Below are 18,095 nucleotides of genomic sequence, written 5' to 3'. Positions count from 1 at the left end.
TTAGTGTGGCACATTTGTGCAATTGATGAGACAATTTTGATGCATTATTATTAACTAAAGTCCATAGTTTACATTAGAGTTTACTATTTGTGTTGTAAATTCTATGGGTTTGACAAATGTATAGTGACATGTATTCGCCAATATAATATCATACATAGTAGTTTCACTGCCCTAAAAATCTCTCGTGCTTCATCTATTTATTCTTCCTTCCTTCCCCCACAACCAGTGACAGACACTGTTCTTTTTATTGCCTGTCTATGCCTTTTTCTTTCATGATTCCAGGCTGAAAGATCAGCTCTATCTGGGAAATGATGTTCTGGAGGCAGAGGGAAAAAGGAAAGAGAGCTGGGTGGGACTGGAATAGGTCACATTTCTTTTCAATCTGTTGATAAAAAGCCTGATGCCAAGGGACAGGAAAGAGTTCTTCCCCTACAGGAAGTTACTATATAACATTGTAGCAATAGAGATGTGCAATCCTCTTACGGGAAAAGGGGAGGTAGCTGAGGTAGCTGATGGATGACAGTAATATAGTGTACTGTATAGCAACAGCGCTGTCCTTAGCTACTCAATTATTCACCAATATCCACCCTATACCACTATAGTGAATTTCGTTTTACTCCAATGCCTGTCCCATCTTCTGTACATCTCTTCATTAAGCAAACTTTCAGTCATTCAGGATTCAGCTTACTTATTATAAAAAGTCATTTCTCACTAGATTTCTATACTAGTATATCCTATATGTTGCACTGGAAATTTTTACTTGCTTAGCTGACTCCTTTAAGCTATTAGCAGAATTACATAATCATGGAACATCTAACTGTGAATTTTTCTTTCATTTTTTATTTTCATTTGACTTTGGCCAAGGTCTTCAGCGAAGAAAAATAACTTGCATACATAAGAGTGATCATAGTGTTGTGTCTGATAAAAAATGTGACCACTTGCCACTTCCATCATTTGTTACTCAAAGTTGCAATACAGACTGTGAACTAAGGTAAAAGAGAAATAATATGTAATATAACCAGATTAATAAGTGAGCTAAGATTAAAATGTCTAACACAGTGACTGACACAGCGTGGACATGTAATTATTACTCATCATCTGCCATGCCATGAAAAAATTTCAGGCTCACTATTTTATGGTAAAACTCAGTACATAATTGATTTGAATTTTCATTCATAGTATTTTCTGAATACCAGTATATAGGCCTCAACATTTTGTGTAGAAAAAGATTGCAATTTTGTCTGTAAAATAAATACAAGTAAACTGTAATCTGAAAATGGATGGTTTAAAGATCTGAAAAAATAAATTTTTTAGCATGATTCTTTATTTTCCACTGAATTAATGAACCAGTAAACTTCTGAAGTTTGGGGGTTGGAGAAATCAAATTGATTGATTTCCTTGATATTCTATCAGTATTTTGTCCATTAAACTTTAGGGAAATTGGTCCTAGATCATGACAGCAAATTTATACTTCTAATTTAAATTTCTTATTATTTGGTTTGTGTGTGTGTGTGTGTTTGTGTGTACGTGTGTGTGTGTGTGTGATTGGTCTTGTAGTGACATGGTATACAATGAGTCCATCTATCATATTTATACATGTATTTTTAGCATTGTAGCAGGTGCCATTTAACATTCAGGTATGGCCAGAACCTCTGTCACTTGATGAGAATTTCTATATATTCATGATGTTGTTTGAAGACGTAGCAGAAGCACAGTAGTAGAACTGCCTATATAAGTTGCCTCCACTACATAGTAGGGAAAGGAAGCACAGTGAAATTCTTGAGATGCTATTAGGGATGGAAATGAATTCCGCGAATTCTGTGCTTTGTTCTACTGGTGCCCTCACACTGATGAATGCTATACTACAATTGGGATAATTTGGCTATAACTAACACTTTTACTTGTGGAAAACATGTTTTACCTGGAAGCATGTCTAAATATAGATTACAGGAATGAATGAGAAAGTGTGGTGTACTTTACAAAAACTAGTTAACTTTTTAAATGCTTTATTTTTATTGATGTAGTCAAATTCCTAGACATTCTCTGGTCATAAAATCGAAATATTTACAGAGGGATTGCATAGGGAGAAACTATCTGATTGGCAGTCAGATATGTTCAGTTATTATCTTAAATCTGCCACTAAGTAATTGGTAATCATGATCTAAACCAGTTGTTTTCAAAGGTTTTTGAGGAAGCTTGGGGTTCCTTGGACACACCTCCAAAGCTACCACCAAATGCTGGCATGAGGTTGGTAGTATAATGCTGGCTTCCTGGCTCCAGGCTGGTTTTGTTTTTTGGTGGTTTGTCCATCAACTCTTAGGATTTTAAAAACTGAATGCATGAGTGTCTCTGAATCTGTTTTTAAATTATGTTATATATCTCCTAAGTATAGTAACATCTTTTTTCAAGGTGGCATGTTATTGGCAAAAGTGAATGTTCATCCCAGTGTGGTCAAGGATATAGAACCTTGGACATCCATTGCATGAAGTATTCCATTCATAAAGGACAGACTGTTCAAGTTGATGACCACTACTGTGGTGACCAGCTTAAACCTCCTACCCGAGAATTATGCCATGGTAACTGTGTCTTCACAAGATGGCATTATTCAGAATGGTCTCAGGTACAATAAAAATGATTGCTTAAAAAAAGTTGCCCCTTTCTAATTATATATTTATGTTACTCTAAAGTATAATTTTGTTGAAAATCTGATTTTTTTCCATTAGTTACCACTTTTTTGTTTTTTTAAATCAGTGTTCCAGGAGTTGTGGAGGAGGGGAAAGGTCTCGAGAATCTTATTGTATGAATAACTTTGGCCATCGTCTTGCTGACAATGAATGCCAAGAACTGTCCCGAGTGACGAGAGAGAATTGCAATGAATTTTCCTGTCCCAGTTGGGCTGCTAGTGAATGGAGTGAGGTACGTTAAACACATAAGGCTTGGAACTATTAAAATATTGTGTTAGTAAAGCTTTGTAATCTTAAGACTTTACAAAATTTAAAAGTGCTTAAATTTATTTCATCATTTTGTAAATAACTATTATCGAAGCTGTCAGAAATTTATAAGACAGGCCAGGCACACAGTGTCTCATGCCTGTAATACCAGCACTTTGGGAAGCTGAGGTGGGCAGATTGCTTGAGCTCAGATATTCGAGACCAGCCTGAGCAACATAGTGAAACTTAGCCGGATGTGGTGACACACACCTGTGGTCCCAGCTACTCGGGAGGCTGAGGTGGGAGGATTGTTGAGTCTGGGAGGTGGAGGTATCAATGAGCAGAGATTGCGGTAAGCTGAGATTGGCCACTGCACTCCAGCATGGGTGACAGAGTGAGAATCTGTCTCAAAAAAAAAAAAAAATGAAATGTACAAGATAGTTTGTCTTTATACTATTTATAGTATCTGACTAGTAATAACACTAACTGATATTTAATCTATAACCCTTTGCATAAGAAAGTGCTAGGGTCCACAGCAGCCTGGGATGAATACTTATTCTAAGGTTAGTTTTGCACCTTTGTTTCTAGGATAAATGGATGTTTCAGTGGGACTTGGGCAGCAGAAATTAGGGGCAGGCTGATTTTACCCAGTGAATATCTCTAGTGGAGTGAGGGAAAATGCATTTGGGAATGGTTTTTCAACTGTATTTCCATATGAAAATTGATCATTGCATCAGTTTAAGGCATTTGTGTTGACTAATGCTGCAAATAAATAATGATCAGTTGTGTTCTTACAGTGCCTTGTTACATGTGGTAAAGGAACAAAGCAGCGGCAGGTATGGTGTCAGCTGAATGTAGATCACTTGAGTGATGGCTTCTGTAATTCAAGTACCAAACCTGAATCTCTGAGTCCATGTGAACTTCATACATGTGCTTCCTGGCAAGTAGGACCATGGGGTCCTGTGAGTATATCATACGGGTTTTTCTAATTTGATCTGTCTTTACAGAATAGCACAAAAGTTGTGTTATATTTACTCCTCCCTTAGTGGATGCAATGGAATTTGGTTTGGTTTATTAAACAACAGCAACAACCCTGAAATGTGAATCTTTATGTGTAACATGTTGACAGTACTGCTAATTTTGCTGTAATAAATATTTCAGCTTTGCCTTTGAACTCCCTTTTGTTAACCAAAATGCTACAGACTTTATGCTTTTATCAGCATTATTTAGATTATAAATATTTTCATCTCTGTGTCTGCATTGATATCTTTATTGTTTTTAGGATAGGCATTGTTTAGATGTTTTGCTGAACAGGCAGCTAGGAGTCTGCAGGATGAGCAATGCTCAGGCTGGATGAGGATGGAGTAGCTTATTATTCTGTAGAGGTTGCCACAGTTGACAGGAAGCCTTCTCTCATTTTCCCTTTAACTTTATATGCTGTTCCTTCTTTGTCTCTTTAAAATTTACTTAGTATATCAAATGACATGCATACACTAAGTGGTGTTTGAAAAGTATTTAGTTTCCTTAAATCATATTGACTGTTTCTAAAATATCAGGCCTCTATTTATATTTTCATATGACAACTTTTTAGAATACATTAATTGTTGTACAGTTTGGTTAACTTCAATATTTGATTGGTATTTACTAAATTTGAATAAATATGCATATTTATTGAATTTGCTCTTTGTAAGTCTTAAATCTGGTATAAAGGACTGATAAAAAGATTATTGAAAGTATATTCTTAACAGGGTATTCATTAAGAAAATAGAAGTTTATGTAACTTTTGGAAAACAATGTTTTTTTAATATCTATTCATATTCTTCTTTCAGTGCACAACCACATGTGGACATGGGTATCAGATGAGAGATGTTAAATGTGTCAATGAGCTACTTAGTGCGGTGTTAGAGGACACAGAATGCCATGAAGCTAGTCGCCCCAGTGACAGACAGGTAAAAAGACTCATGGTTTACAAACAAAAAGATTTATGAGACAGAAAGGTTATTGATGTGTTAAAATTATTTCTTTACTTGTTTTTTTCCACTTAAACTTGTATTCCTTAAAAACGTGTATGTGTGAGAGAGAGGCAAAAAAGTAGAATTTGTTGTTCTTGGTTTTGCCAGCTTTGTAGCTTTATTAATGAATTTTTTTTTTTTTTTACTCTTTATCTGCTAAGGCCTCACTCATTTAACTTGTGAATTTCCATTCTTTGAACTGAAGAAGAAGGATTATATCTATTATTATAAATATCATGAACTCCTAAAGTGTATTGTGCTTTTTAAGGTAGAGTTTTGTGTCCATTCAGAATGTTTTAGCTGAGCAGTATTTTTAAAGGACTGATGCTCTTTTCCTTTTCAGCAATCAAACAGAATGGTCCAAACTTTAGGATTCAGTCATTATCCACTACTGACACTTGACAATACTGTAGTTAGTGCTTTTGAAAATGAAAACATTCATATTACCAATTTGTAATTTAGTATGGAACTGTTCTTGAGACATACAGAAGAAGTGAAGTATTAGATTTTGTATAAATCAGTCATTAATTAATGTTTTACGAGCTCCATTTTTCTTCTGAACAGAACTGTGTACTTACACCTTGCTCATTTATTTCTAAACTTGAGACCGCTTCATTATCAACTGTTCTCATAAAAAAGATGGCAAAATGGCGACATGGTTCTTGGACCCCAGTAAGTGAATTTCTTTAATAGATACAGGGTTTCTATTACAGCGGCTTTTAGACATCAACAAAATGGTTGCTAGAGATTTCACAAATTAATGTATGCATTTATTCTCGGGTATTTTGGTGGTATCAAAGAAGTATAGGGTTTAGAATTAGGAATTAATAGCTAAGTCCTTTGCCTTTCAAGAGCTCTGTGTCTCTGGACAAGAAATTGAAGTTTTCTGAGTCTATTTTCTAATCTTCAAAATGGGAATACTAATAATACTTATGTCACAGGTTGTTATGAGAAACAGATTTAGTATTAGGCTTTATCGGCTTTTATTTAAACTACAAACATTTTCATGCTGTTTTTCTACACTGAAAGCTTTAATGTATGTGGAGTATACGTTACTAAAATCTTATAGAATATGTATTTTTAAGCTTCACATATTCTCTGAATATTTTAATTGTGGAATTATACCTGTTACTTAGATAGTAGATATTATATATCAAAATTATTTTTATTGATATCGTAAGATTCTCTTACCTAAAATATTTGCAGGATCTTTAATTTTAGAAAATAACTAAGCATTATTTTAAATCATTATATTTATGTATTATTGAAATTGTTATACATTATTTGTGAAATTTATGATCTAAACTGATTGGAATATTCACTACCCCATCTTTATTTGACTCAGAAGTGATGTCAGGTAATATTATCTATAATAATTTAAAATTTCTCAAGAAACTGGATGTTTTAGAAATGTGAGCAACAGTTACGTATAAGGGACACGGGTGAGGTACTACTGTGTAATGCCTGGATACAATTTGATTTCTTAAAAAGTGCTCCGTATCTTGTGGAAGAGGTACTCAAGCCCGCTATGTAAGCTGTCGTGATGCTCTTGATAGAATAGCAGATGAATCATATTGTGCCCACTTACCCCGACCTGCTGAAATATGGGACTGTTTTACCCCTTGTGGAGAGTGGCAAGCAGGGGATTGGTCACCCGTAAGTATTCTTACGAGAAAAAAAGAAAATGAAAAATTTAAATATATCTGATATTAAATATAAATTAATGTTGTATATTACCATTGGCTAAATTTTTGATCAGTGTTCAGCTTCCTGTGGCCGTGGAAAAACAACTAGACAAGTTTTATGCACGAACTACCATCAGCCAATTGACGAGAATTACTGTGATCCTGAAGTTCGCCCTTTGATGGAACAGGAATGTAGCCTGGCAGCCTGCCCTCCTGCACACAGCCACTTTCCTAGTTCCCCTGTGCAGCCAAGCTATTATCTAAGCACGAATTTGCCATTAACTCACAAACTTGAAGATAATGAAAATCAGGTGGTCCATCCATCAGTCAGAGGAAACCAGTGGAGAACCGGACCATGGGGATCAGTAAGTCATCTTTATTGAGTTATATTAATTCTGTAATTTTGTTATATTACATCCTTTTAACAAGTATGTATATGATGCCATAAGTACTTTAAATGCTAAATTTATTTCAAGATCAATAGTTTAAATATTAAAAGGATTAAGCGTCTTTGATGCTCATTACAAATGCTAGAATTCTTATTGAATTATGCACTAATGTGTTATTATGATTACGGAGGAATGTACTATTGATATATACTAACAATCTGATTAGAATTCATGATAATAAAAACAAAAGAAAACGCTTTAAGGGGTAAGACTATAAATGTTTATGAATAAACCTAAATCCCCAAATTATTGTGATAGCAATACAATAAGCTGGTATAAAATCATGACAAACTACAAATGGTATAGTTGTAGTTCATATTTTACATAACATTAATAGTACAAAATAAAGAAAAACAGCAGTGTAAAGTTAAGTAATTTAATACTGTCTTTTATTTCTTTCTAGTGAGACCTCAAAACTTTAATTTCTTTTTACTTAACACTTACGATAGAAGTGAAAATTGTTTCCTAATGCAAACTTGAAAGTCCCACCTTTTCATCAACAAATTCTAATGAAGCTCCCAGTAAAACTCAAGTGTTTTGACAGATTTTCTCAATTCAAATTGTGATTCCAATGAAGGAGATTTTAATGTAGAGTTTGATTTTTATTGAATCAATGCTGATTTCTTTTTAACCATGTAAATTCATGATGTGGAATCTGCAGTTTGTGCATATTTTGTGTTTTATTCTTGTCAGTGCTCTAGCAGTTGTTCTGGAGGTCTTCAGCGTAGAGCTGTGGTCTGCCAGGATGAAAATGGACAAAGTGCTGGTTACTGCAATGCAGCCTCCAAGCCTCCAGAGGTACAGCACTGTGGTTCAGGGCCTTGTCCACAGTGGAACTACGGAAATTGGGGAGAAGTAAGTCACAATATTTTCTAAACTTGTGAGATTATTACATCTCTGAAGACTGAAAGTAAAAAGCATCTTATATTGTTCGATAATCTGATTTCACTATACTACGTAGAAAAAGATTTTTTGAAGGCCGGGCGCGGTGGCTCACGCTTGTAATCCCAGCACTTTGGGAGGCCGAGGCGGGCGGATCACGAGGTCAGGAGATGGAGACCACGGTGAAACCCTGTCTCTACTAAAAATACAAAAAAATTAGCCGTGCGTGGTGGCGGGCGCCTGTAGTTCCAGCTACTCAGAGAGGCTGAGGCAGGAGAATGGTGTGAACCCGGGAGGCGGAGCTTGCAGTGAGCCGAGATTGCGCCACTGCACTCCAGCCTGGGCGACAGAGCGAGACTCCGTCTCAAAAAAAAAAAAAAGAAAAAGATTTTTTGTTTGTTTGTTTTTGTTTTTGGAGACAGGGTCTCACTCTGTCGCCCAGGCTGGAGTGCAGTGGCGCGATCTCGACTCACTGCAACCTCCACCTCCCAGGCTCAAGTGATCTTCCCACCTCAGCCTCCCGAGTAGCTGAGGCTACAGGTGTGTGCCACCATGGCTGGCTATTTTTTTTTTTATTTTTAATAGAGATGGGAATTTTACCATGTTGACCAGGCTGGTCTCGAACTCCTGGCCTCAAGTGATTCTCCTGACTAGATTTTTTTTTCTAATTGAGTGATTAAACCATGTTCTTTTAATAGATGTTCTGTCATGGTTTAGGTCACTCATTCATGATTTAAAAAATGCATATTCTAGATTTTTCAACAGACTCTAATATGCTAGGCAATATGTCTTTGAATTACTAGTATCTTTCTAAAATTGGTGTATTCTCTTAATTTCTTAGAAAATTAGGTTGATATAAAAATAGAAAACTAGAATAAAATATAAAGCATGTTTAATCCTATTACTAAGTTATGCATTTGGCAAATCTTTTTCTTTAAGCCAGATAATTGTCAGTTATTGAGCACTTGCTCCATGCACTGGCACTCTCTAGGCACTGGAAATAAAAAGATAATTTTTAAAAGTCACTTTTAATACTAACCTCCTTCATAATGTGGAATGGTAATAAATAAGAAGCAAAAATTTCTATTAGCTTTGGATAAATAAAATGAATGACCTAATTAGTCAAATGTTTTTGCTTAATGATTTTTAGCACATAATTTCTGTTCATTGGGAGTTTGAAACCATGTTTTTAAAGTACACCCAAATCAGGTGCTAATACATATCAAGCACATTTTTAAGATACACTTTTACTGTTTTCCAAAATGAAAGTAACTTCTATTTCTGAGTTTACATACACTTATTTTGAAAATTCAGATTATATGTCCAAATAGAGATACAAACTTTTAGCAAGATTTGGTATATTTCCTGCCAGGCTTTTGTTCCACATGAGTTTTAGAAATTGATTCACATTATACAGCTGTTTTGTTATTTGCTGTTTTTATATTATAAATACTGAACATTTCATGTTTATAAAATTAGACATACCTTATTATTAGTAGCTTTCATGGTTACTTAGTAACCTGCTGATTGGATATTGTACATTATGTAATTAATGCTCGTTACTTAAATAAATAAATTTTGATTCTGGCTTAACCTGCCAACATTATCTTATAGGTCCTGGATATCTTATTGAAATATATTATGATACTAATCCTCAAAATCTGGTCAATTTTTAAAGTCGTGGAATTGAAACTTTGATTTATTTTTTTGTCTAGGGAGAAATGTTGATAATTATGAAGTAATTATAAACTTAAATGCTACCATTACTGTAGTAACATTACTAGAGTAAACTAATTATGTTAAAATTACTAGAGTAAACATAATTACTAATTACGTTTAAACATTGAATGAAGCAATACATTATTATCTTTAAAACCACATAGTTTTGACTTTTACTATTCTTGTTTTTAGTGTTCACAAACATGTGGAGGAGGAATAAAATCAAGACTTGTAATATGTCAATTTCCCAATGGCCAAATATTAGAAGATCGCAACTGTGAAATCGTAAACAAGCCACCTAGTGTAATACAGTGTCATATGCATGCTTGCCCTGCTGATGTGTCATGGCATCAGGAACCGTGGACATTGGTATGATAGCACTCTTGTTTGTTAACATGTCATACTTTAAAGTTTGAGTCTGAGTGACGGAGAGTTCATTGTTTTTCTTTTCTTCGACTATTATTTTACATTCAGGGGTACATGTGCAAGATGTGCAGGTTTGTTACATAGGTAAATGTGTGCCATGGTGGTTCGCTGCACAGATTATCCCATCCCCTAGCTATTAAGCACAGCATCCATTAGCTGTTCTTCCTGATGCTCTCCCTGCCCCCACACTCCTCCCCCAACAGGCCCCAGTGTGTTGTTTCCCACCATGTGGCCATGTGTTCTCATCATTCAGCTCCCACGTATAAGTGACAACATGGAGTGTTTGGCTTTCTGTTCCTGTATTAATTTGCTGAGGGTAATGGCATCCAATTCTATCCATGTCCCTGCAAAGGACATGATATCATTCCTTATTACGGCTGCATAGTATTCCGTGCTGTGTATGGTATGATAATATTCTTATTCTTTTTTGTTTTGTTTTGCTTTATTTTGTCTCTTTTGCTTTAATTTATTCTCTTCATAAATTGTGGAATGCATACACTTTATCTTGTCCGATTTATTTTTAAAGTATATCATTGGCCCTCTTGGTTTGTGTTTTGAAATTTGATAGTTTGGAAGGGGAATCTATTTAATTTCAAGTAGTGTAACATATATAATAGTTTTTTTTATATATTTATTTTTTAATATGTGAACTTTGAACCATACTATTGTTCTAATGGAAATATTTTTCTCCATTTTATCTTTGGCTTGCTGTCAATTAATCAGGACTATTGTATTATTTATGTTTATATATAATGTTGACATTGCGCTTGTAAAAGTGGCAAATTAAGGCTGTGTCTTGCTTAAGCATATAATTATGTGTGGCTTTCATCTGTTGATATCCATAACCACTCCAAAAACCAAATAGTATTCTTTAAAACTTGTTTTTTGTCATTATCCTACTTATTATTTTGTTTGGAAATGTGAAAATATTATGTTTAAAAAAGTAGAGAAATTTACTTCCATAACGTAGCTCATTTACAGTGTTTTACATATATCATGCAAAAGTTTAATTTATGTAATAATTTATATGATTATGCATTTCTCCCACATTGTGGAGTTAGTGGTTTGGGAATATTTTAATTTTCTGGGTTTTTATTGGCGCCATAGACAAAACTCATAAACTTTGTTCATGAATGATTATTTAGTAGTCTTCAAATATCTTTTTTTGAGAAGTAATTAATATATAACTATATTGAAATAGGCATTTTGATTACCATTGATCTTTTAAATCATGAATGACCAAGTAAATTTCCATTAAGTGAAAAACGACTGATTTGAGTTTATAACCTATTTGTAATTAAATTTATAAAGCTAAGTGGTTCTTTATTTGAAAATCAGCTATAACTCCAGTTTTATAACCAACCCTTGATGCCTGCTCTTGTTTTGTTTTGCCCTACTCAAACATCTTTATAATAAGATGCAAACCCAAGTTTCAAGTCATGTTATTTGAAGAGTAGGTCAAGCTCTGGTTCAGGCTGAAATTCATCTTTTTTTTTTTTTTTTTTTTTTTTTTTTTTTTTTTATTATACTTTAGGGTTTTAGGGTACATGTGCACAATGTGCAGGTTTGTTACATATGTATCCATGTGCCATGTTGATTTCCTGCACCCATTAACTCGTCATTTAGCATTAGGTGTATCTCCTAATGCTGTCCCTCCCCCCTCCCCCCACCCCACAACAGTCCCCGGAGTGTGATGTTCCCCTTCCTGTGTCCATGAGTTCTCATTGTTCAATTCCCACCTATGAGTGAGAACATGCGGTGTTTGGTTTTTTGTCCTTGCGATAGTTTACTGAGAATGATGTTTTCCAGTTTCATCCATGTCCCTACAAAGGACATGAACTCATCATTTTTTATGGCTGCATAGTATTCCATGGTGTATATGTGCCACATTTTCTTAATCCAGTCTATCGTTGTTGGACATTTGGGTTGGTTCCAACTCTTTGCTATTGTGAATAGTGCCGCAATAAACATACGTGTGCATGTGTCTTTATAGCAGCATGATTTATAGTCCTTTGGGTATATACCCAGTAATGGGATGGCTGGGTCAAATGGTATTTCTAGTTCTAGCTCCCTGAGGAATCGCCACACTGACTTCCACAATGGTTGAACTAGTTTACAGTCCCACCAACAGTGTAAAAGTGTTCCTGTTTCTCCACATCCTCTCCAGCACCTGTTGTTTCCTGATTTTTTAATGATGGCCATTCTAACTGGTGTGAGATGGTATCTCATTGTGGTTTTGATTTGCATTTCTCTGATGGCCAGTGATGAGGAGCATTTCTTCATGTGTTTTCTGGCTGCATAAATGTCTTCTTTTGAGAAGTGTCTGTTCATGTCCTCTGCCCACTTTTTGATGGGGTTGTTTGTTTTTTTCTTGTAAATTTGTTTGAGTTCATTATAGATTCTGGATATTAGCCCTTTGTCAGATGAGTAGGTTGCAAAAATTTTTTCCCATTCTGTAGGTTGCCTGTTCATTCTGATGATAGTTTCTTTTGCTGTGCAGAAGCTCTTTAGTTTAATGAGATCCCATTTGTCGATTTTGGCGTTTGTTGCCATTGCTTTTGGTGTTTTAGACATGAAGTCCTTGCCCACGCCTATGTCCTGAATGGTATTGCCTAGGTTTTCTTGTAGGATTTTAATGGTTTTAGGTCTAACATATAAGTCTTTACTCCATCTTGAATTAATTTTTGCATAAGATGTAAGGAAGGGATCCAGTTTCAGCTTTCTACATATGGCTAGCCAGTTTTCCCAGCACCATTTATTAAATAGGGAATCCTTTCCCCATTTCTTGTTTTTGTCAGGTTTGTCAAAGATCAGATAGTTGTAGCTATGCGGCATCATTTCTGAGGGCTCTGTTCTGTTCCATTGATCTATGTCTCTGTTGTGGTACCAGTACCATGCTGTTTTGGTTACTGTAGCCTTGTAGTAAAATACTGGCAAACCGAATCCAGCAGCACATCAAAAAGCTTATCCACCATGATCAAGTGGGCTTCATCCCTGGGATGCAAGGCTGGTTCAACATACGCAAATCAATAAATGTAATCCAACATATAAACAGAACCAAAGACAAAAACCACATGATTATCTCAATAGATGCAGAAAAGGCCTTTGACAAAATTCAACAACCCTTCATGCTAAAAACTCTCAATAAAGTAGGTATTGATGGGACGTATCTCAAAATAATAAGAGCTATCTATGACAAACCCACAGCCAATATCATACTGAATGGGCAAAAACTGGAAGCATTCCCTCTGAAAACTGGCACAAGACAGGGATGCCCTCTCTCACCGCTCCTGTTCAACATAGTGCTGGAAGTTCTGGCCAGAGCAATCAGGCAGGAGAAGGAAATAAAAGGTATTCAATTAGGAAAAGAGGAAGTCAAATTGTCCCTGTTTGCAGATGACATGATTGTATATCTAGAAAACCCCATTGTCTCAGCCCAAAATCTCCTTAAGCTGATTAGCAACTTCAGCGAAGTCTCAGGATACAAAATTAATGTACAAAAATCACAAGCATTCTTGTACACCAATAACAGACAAACAGAGAGCCAAATCATGAATGAACTCCCATTCACAATTGCTTCAAAGAGAATAAAATACCTAGGAATCCAACTTACAAGGGATGTGAAGGACCTCTTCAAGGAGAACTACAAACCACTGAAATTCATCTTTATAGTCAAAGTGTGACTGATGATACTAAACAACAGAACATTTTAACTTTATAGGAGGATCTTAAAGTAAAATTGCTGCCTCAAAGGACCATCATCTTGTGGGAACTAATGAAAAACATACTTTGCCATGGAAAGCACTCACATAGGTACTTAATAAATGTCATTACTGACCATCTACTATATCCTAGGCACTGCGATCCAGAAAGAATTGAAACAGATTTCTTATCCCTATGGAGTTTACAGTTTACTTGGGGAGATTTCAAATACTATAAGAACTCACTGTAAAAAGATATTTTATTAGCTATCCTTAGATTGGAAATCCACTTTCTGCTTACTATGTCTCTGTTGCATTTTCTTTCATTTTATTGGTTTTAGTTTGCAAGCCTAGTTCTTAAGAAGACTATGGATTACTTTCTTGGAATTTTTTCCCAATTAGGAAAGCAGAATCCTAACCGCTAATGAGATTGAATTGTAATGGCATTTGTTTCTGAGCACAGACGTTTTATTTTCCCTACGCATTCATGACTTCAATTCACCAAGCATTAAACATTTACTTAGGTCTCATGCTTTATATTAGATATTGAAGCAATTAAAATTAAGTGTTTGTGAGTCAGATTCTCTGTTTTAGAGGTCAGCAAACTATGGTCCATGTACCAAATCTGGCCTGTTGCCTATTTTTGTAAATAAGTTCTATTGGAACGCAGTCATGCTCATTTGTTTATGTGTTATCTATGGCTGGTTTTGCACTACAGCAGTAGCATTGATTAGTTGCAATAGAAACTCTGTAACTCACAAAGCCTGAAATATTTACTATCTGGCTTTTTCTGGGAAAAGTTTGCTGACCCCTGTTCTATTTAATAAACATTATAATGCTTTTAAGTTTAACATAAAGAGGTACTTAGATTTATAGAATATTAAAATTACAAATAATTCATTCCAGGTCAGTTTTAGATGTTTTTGATCCTTTGATGTTTTACATTTTAAGGTTTATCAACCTTCTCTACATATCCACTGTGATATACATGCAATGTTTATGTAAATGTATCTAATACTATATTCCAATATATTTTTGTTATGCTATTTTTTTGTATGTAAATTATATCACAAGTGAAAAATCTGAATGTTCATTAAAGTCCTGTGTATAGATGACTTTTCAACCTCACAAAAACAAATGACCAAGAAAACAATAATCACAGATTGCCAAATAGTAAGACAGATGTGCAGAATTCTTTAGTGTTACTACGTGTATATCCCAAAAGGAGTTCATTGAATAATTCACTCTTTCCACTATGAAGAAATGTAATATTTTTATTTTTTTGATAAGTTGAAGATATTGAAGTTTTAAGAATCACAATAAAGGTTTGTATAGAATTTTTACAATCATATTTACTTTTTTGTATGTATGAAGTACTTACATATCATTAGAGTGACTGGATTTCTTTTATTATATGCAGCATATTTATTTGTTAAATTAGCCTTTTATATTAAATGGGTTTAGGGGATCTGAAGTTCTGTTGTCAATACCAAATATAACATTTTACCTCTTTCAGTGTTGGTGCATATTAGACAAACTTCAGAATACCTTATTAGCATATCAGATTAATATTCTTTCATGGATAACTTTAACTTCAGCAGGTCCTGTTGACTAAGTAGAAAATTAAGAGTGTGTATGCATGCATGTGTGTGTGTATGAGTGAGTGACATGAAATCTCAGAAACATTTTTCATTTTAAAGCAAATGAAATGTGAAATGTAAAATTATTTAAAATATTATTAGAAAGCTTTAAGATACATTTAAATTTTCTTCATGTTGTAGAAAGTCTTGTGCTGTAATAAAAAAAGGAATAAATAAATCTTAACCTACGTTAATTTAATGGCTACATTTTTGGTGATCAGTCAGCATGAAATGATTGTATTTCAACCCGTTTATTAGTGGGTATTGTGGCTTTGTGCTTTATGTCATTCATATGTATGATGTATTTTTACTCCTTGCACTTAAAATGTTCTGAGTCACTGAACAGATCTTATATTATTAATATAAGGAATGCCTCCTTTCTTTCGGTGGTGTTTTTCTTAAATAGCAAACTGTTAATTTCTCTTATTAAACATTTAATTGTTGAATAGTATATGTTTTCATAATTGTATTTAGTTTACGTATAAGCTATTGTATTTTTTACATAATATTCCTGTTAGAAACTAACACTGGGATTTAAAAGTATCAGACTTATTTGTTAGCAGTCAATTTTTCAATACTGTGAAATTTTTATAATTTTCTTTTTATATATTATAAACAATGAATACAAATTAATGATGTAAGCAAATTTATTCAATAGGTTAAAAATAGATATGCTTATGACCAAGGTAGTCTTTAAAAGGTGAGTAAAAATTTTACTTTTCTCATTCATATATAGTAAGGGACATTACGTGTAACATAATTCAACTAGCAAATGCTCTTTAAGTAAATTCATATTAATCAACTTATATTTTCTCACTAAGTTTCATTTTAGAAGTTATTTATTTTCTTGGAATGTTTTTATTCCTGACATAGAATGAAATCATATTTGGTAAACAAATAGTGTGTATTCCAGTGTGCTTTGGGAATGATGACTACCCAACAGTAGTGAAGAGAATATATATTTTTTTCCTTTTTGCCTTAAAGATTGTTTTTCTTCACACAAAAAAAGAGAAAGTTTTTTTTTTTTTTTTTTTTTTTTTTTTTTTTTTTTTTTAATGAAAGCTTGCTACTTGAACCCTAAGTTCTGGCTCATTCACTTTGTGTTTCTTCTTAAAAAAATGTCCTTCTGAAACATTGTACAGAAAAAAATATATACTGTTCTAAATCTATTATATGATATAATGGAATGCAACAAATAGAAGCACTGTCACAAATGATCATGTAAGCCGGGCCTAGTGGCTCATGCCTGTAATCCCAGCACTTTGGGAGGCTGAGGCGGCTGGATCACTTGAGGTCAGGAGTTCGAGACCAGACTGGCCAACATGGTGAAACCCCCGTCTCCACTGAAAATACAAAAATTACCTGGGCATGGTGGCATGCACCTGTAATTCCAGCTACTCTGGAGGCTGAGGCAGAAGAATCGCTTGAACCTGGGAGGTGGAAGTTGCAATGAGCCGAGATGGTGCCACTGCATTCCAGCCTGGGTGACAGAGCGAGACCCCATCTCAAAAAAAAAAAAAAAAAAAAAAGAAGAAGAAGGAGGAGGAGGAGGAGAAGAAGAGGAAGAAGAAGAAATGAGCACGTAGTAGCAGCAAACACCGGTAAATCTGACGTTTGTCCATTTGAAAAGAGCACTAAGGGTCTGAGCAAAGGGTGCTGGGCTCTGCCTCCCCCTGTAGCTCCCATTTAAGAGAAATGCACTCGGGAAGAAACTGCCTCTATTGCTCCTAAGGCCAGCAGGAGCCAGGTAACGTGTAGGCAAATAGTTTCAAGAAACTGCCACTTCTTTATGTTGACTTTGTAAAGTGGAGTGTTCAGTGAAAACATAGTAATTGTTTTCTTAAATTTGAAAAAGACACATAAGCCTAGTAAACAGGTTAGAAATATATTTTAAAAATAAATTTTATAATAGATTTCTCATAACAATTAAGTATTTAACTAGTATTTCTCCCTTTATTATGTTTTCTACTGTATCTTTCTAAAGTACATTCACTGATTCTCCCCAAAAGTATGAGTATCTACTACATATTAGACATCGTACTGGTCACTAGAAATAAACCAGGCACTGTGGACAAGGTGTTTGCAGTTTAGTAATGAACGTAATTAATAAACAGGTGGTCAGAATGCAGGGTGAGATTTCTAACACATTTCAGTAACAACCATGTGATTTATCATGCTGAAGACCCATAATATTTGGGGCTTACTAGGTTGAGATAATCCAAGAATTAGTAATGAAGATTGTATTTAACAATAAAATAATTCGGCAATTTTTCCTTCTACAAAGCCTAAACTAGTAGGCTACTGTGTCATAACCTGGCAAGAGATAAGCAGTGTCCTAATTCCCTACCATAAAAGAATAATATTTTGCATAATTGCAGCATCTACCTTTTCTGCATATGTGGATTTCATATGTCACCAAAGAACAGAATGTAGATGCATGTATAGGTTGTCCTAGATATGATGTTCTGAAAATAATTTTGAAGACAAAATTGGGCCCTGCAGATTTGAAATGTATGGCCTGGGAAAAATTTAAGTGGATACTCTAATTAATGGTGAGATCATGAAAGAAGAGACTGTGTGTGTGTGTGTGTGTGTGTGTGTGTGAGATAATGTTGGAATGTACAGTATAAAATAACCCTAAAAACTCTCAA

The 18,095-nt window shown here is 34.6% G+C and overlaps 1 protein-coding gene across 1 annotated transcript in view; it reads left to right on the top strand.

Annotated features, from left to right (window-relative positions):
• ADAMTS20 (ADAM metallopeptidase with thrombospondin type 1 motif 20) overlaps positions 1–18,095 on the top strand; it is a 198,429-nt gene that overhangs the window by 113,776 nt on the left and 66,558 nt on the right. Inside the window, exons 19-28 of the mRNA XM_003252282.2 lie at positions 865–991; positions 2,410–2,620; positions 2,752–2,916; positions 3,728–3,892; positions 4,760–4,879; positions 5,507–5,614; positions 6,434–6,598; positions 6,702–6,992; positions 7,770–7,931; positions 9,870–10,046. Coding sequence (XP_003252330.2) covers positions 865–991; positions 2,410–2,620; positions 2,752–2,916; positions 3,728–3,892; positions 4,760–4,879; positions 5,507–5,614; positions 6,434–6,598; positions 6,702–6,992; positions 7,770–7,931; positions 9,870–10,046 — 1,691 coding nt within the window. The remainder of the gene's footprint in view (positions 1–864; positions 992–2,409; positions 2,621–2,751; positions 2,917–3,727; positions 3,893–4,759; positions 4,880–5,506; positions 5,615–6,433; positions 6,599–6,701; positions 6,993–7,769; positions 7,932–9,869; positions 10,047–18,095) is intronic.

Source organism: Nomascus leucogenys, chromosome 11, assembly GCF_006542625.1.
Source record: "Nomascus leucogenys isolate Asia chromosome 11, Asia_NLE_v1, whole genome shotgun sequence".
NCBI classification, from domain to species: Eukaryota; Metazoa; Chordata; class Mammalia; order Primates; family Hylobatidae; genus Nomascus; species Nomascus leucogenys.
The sequence above is the reverse complement of the archived record's forward strand: the minus strand, read 5'-3'. Positions and strand labels throughout refer to the sequence as shown.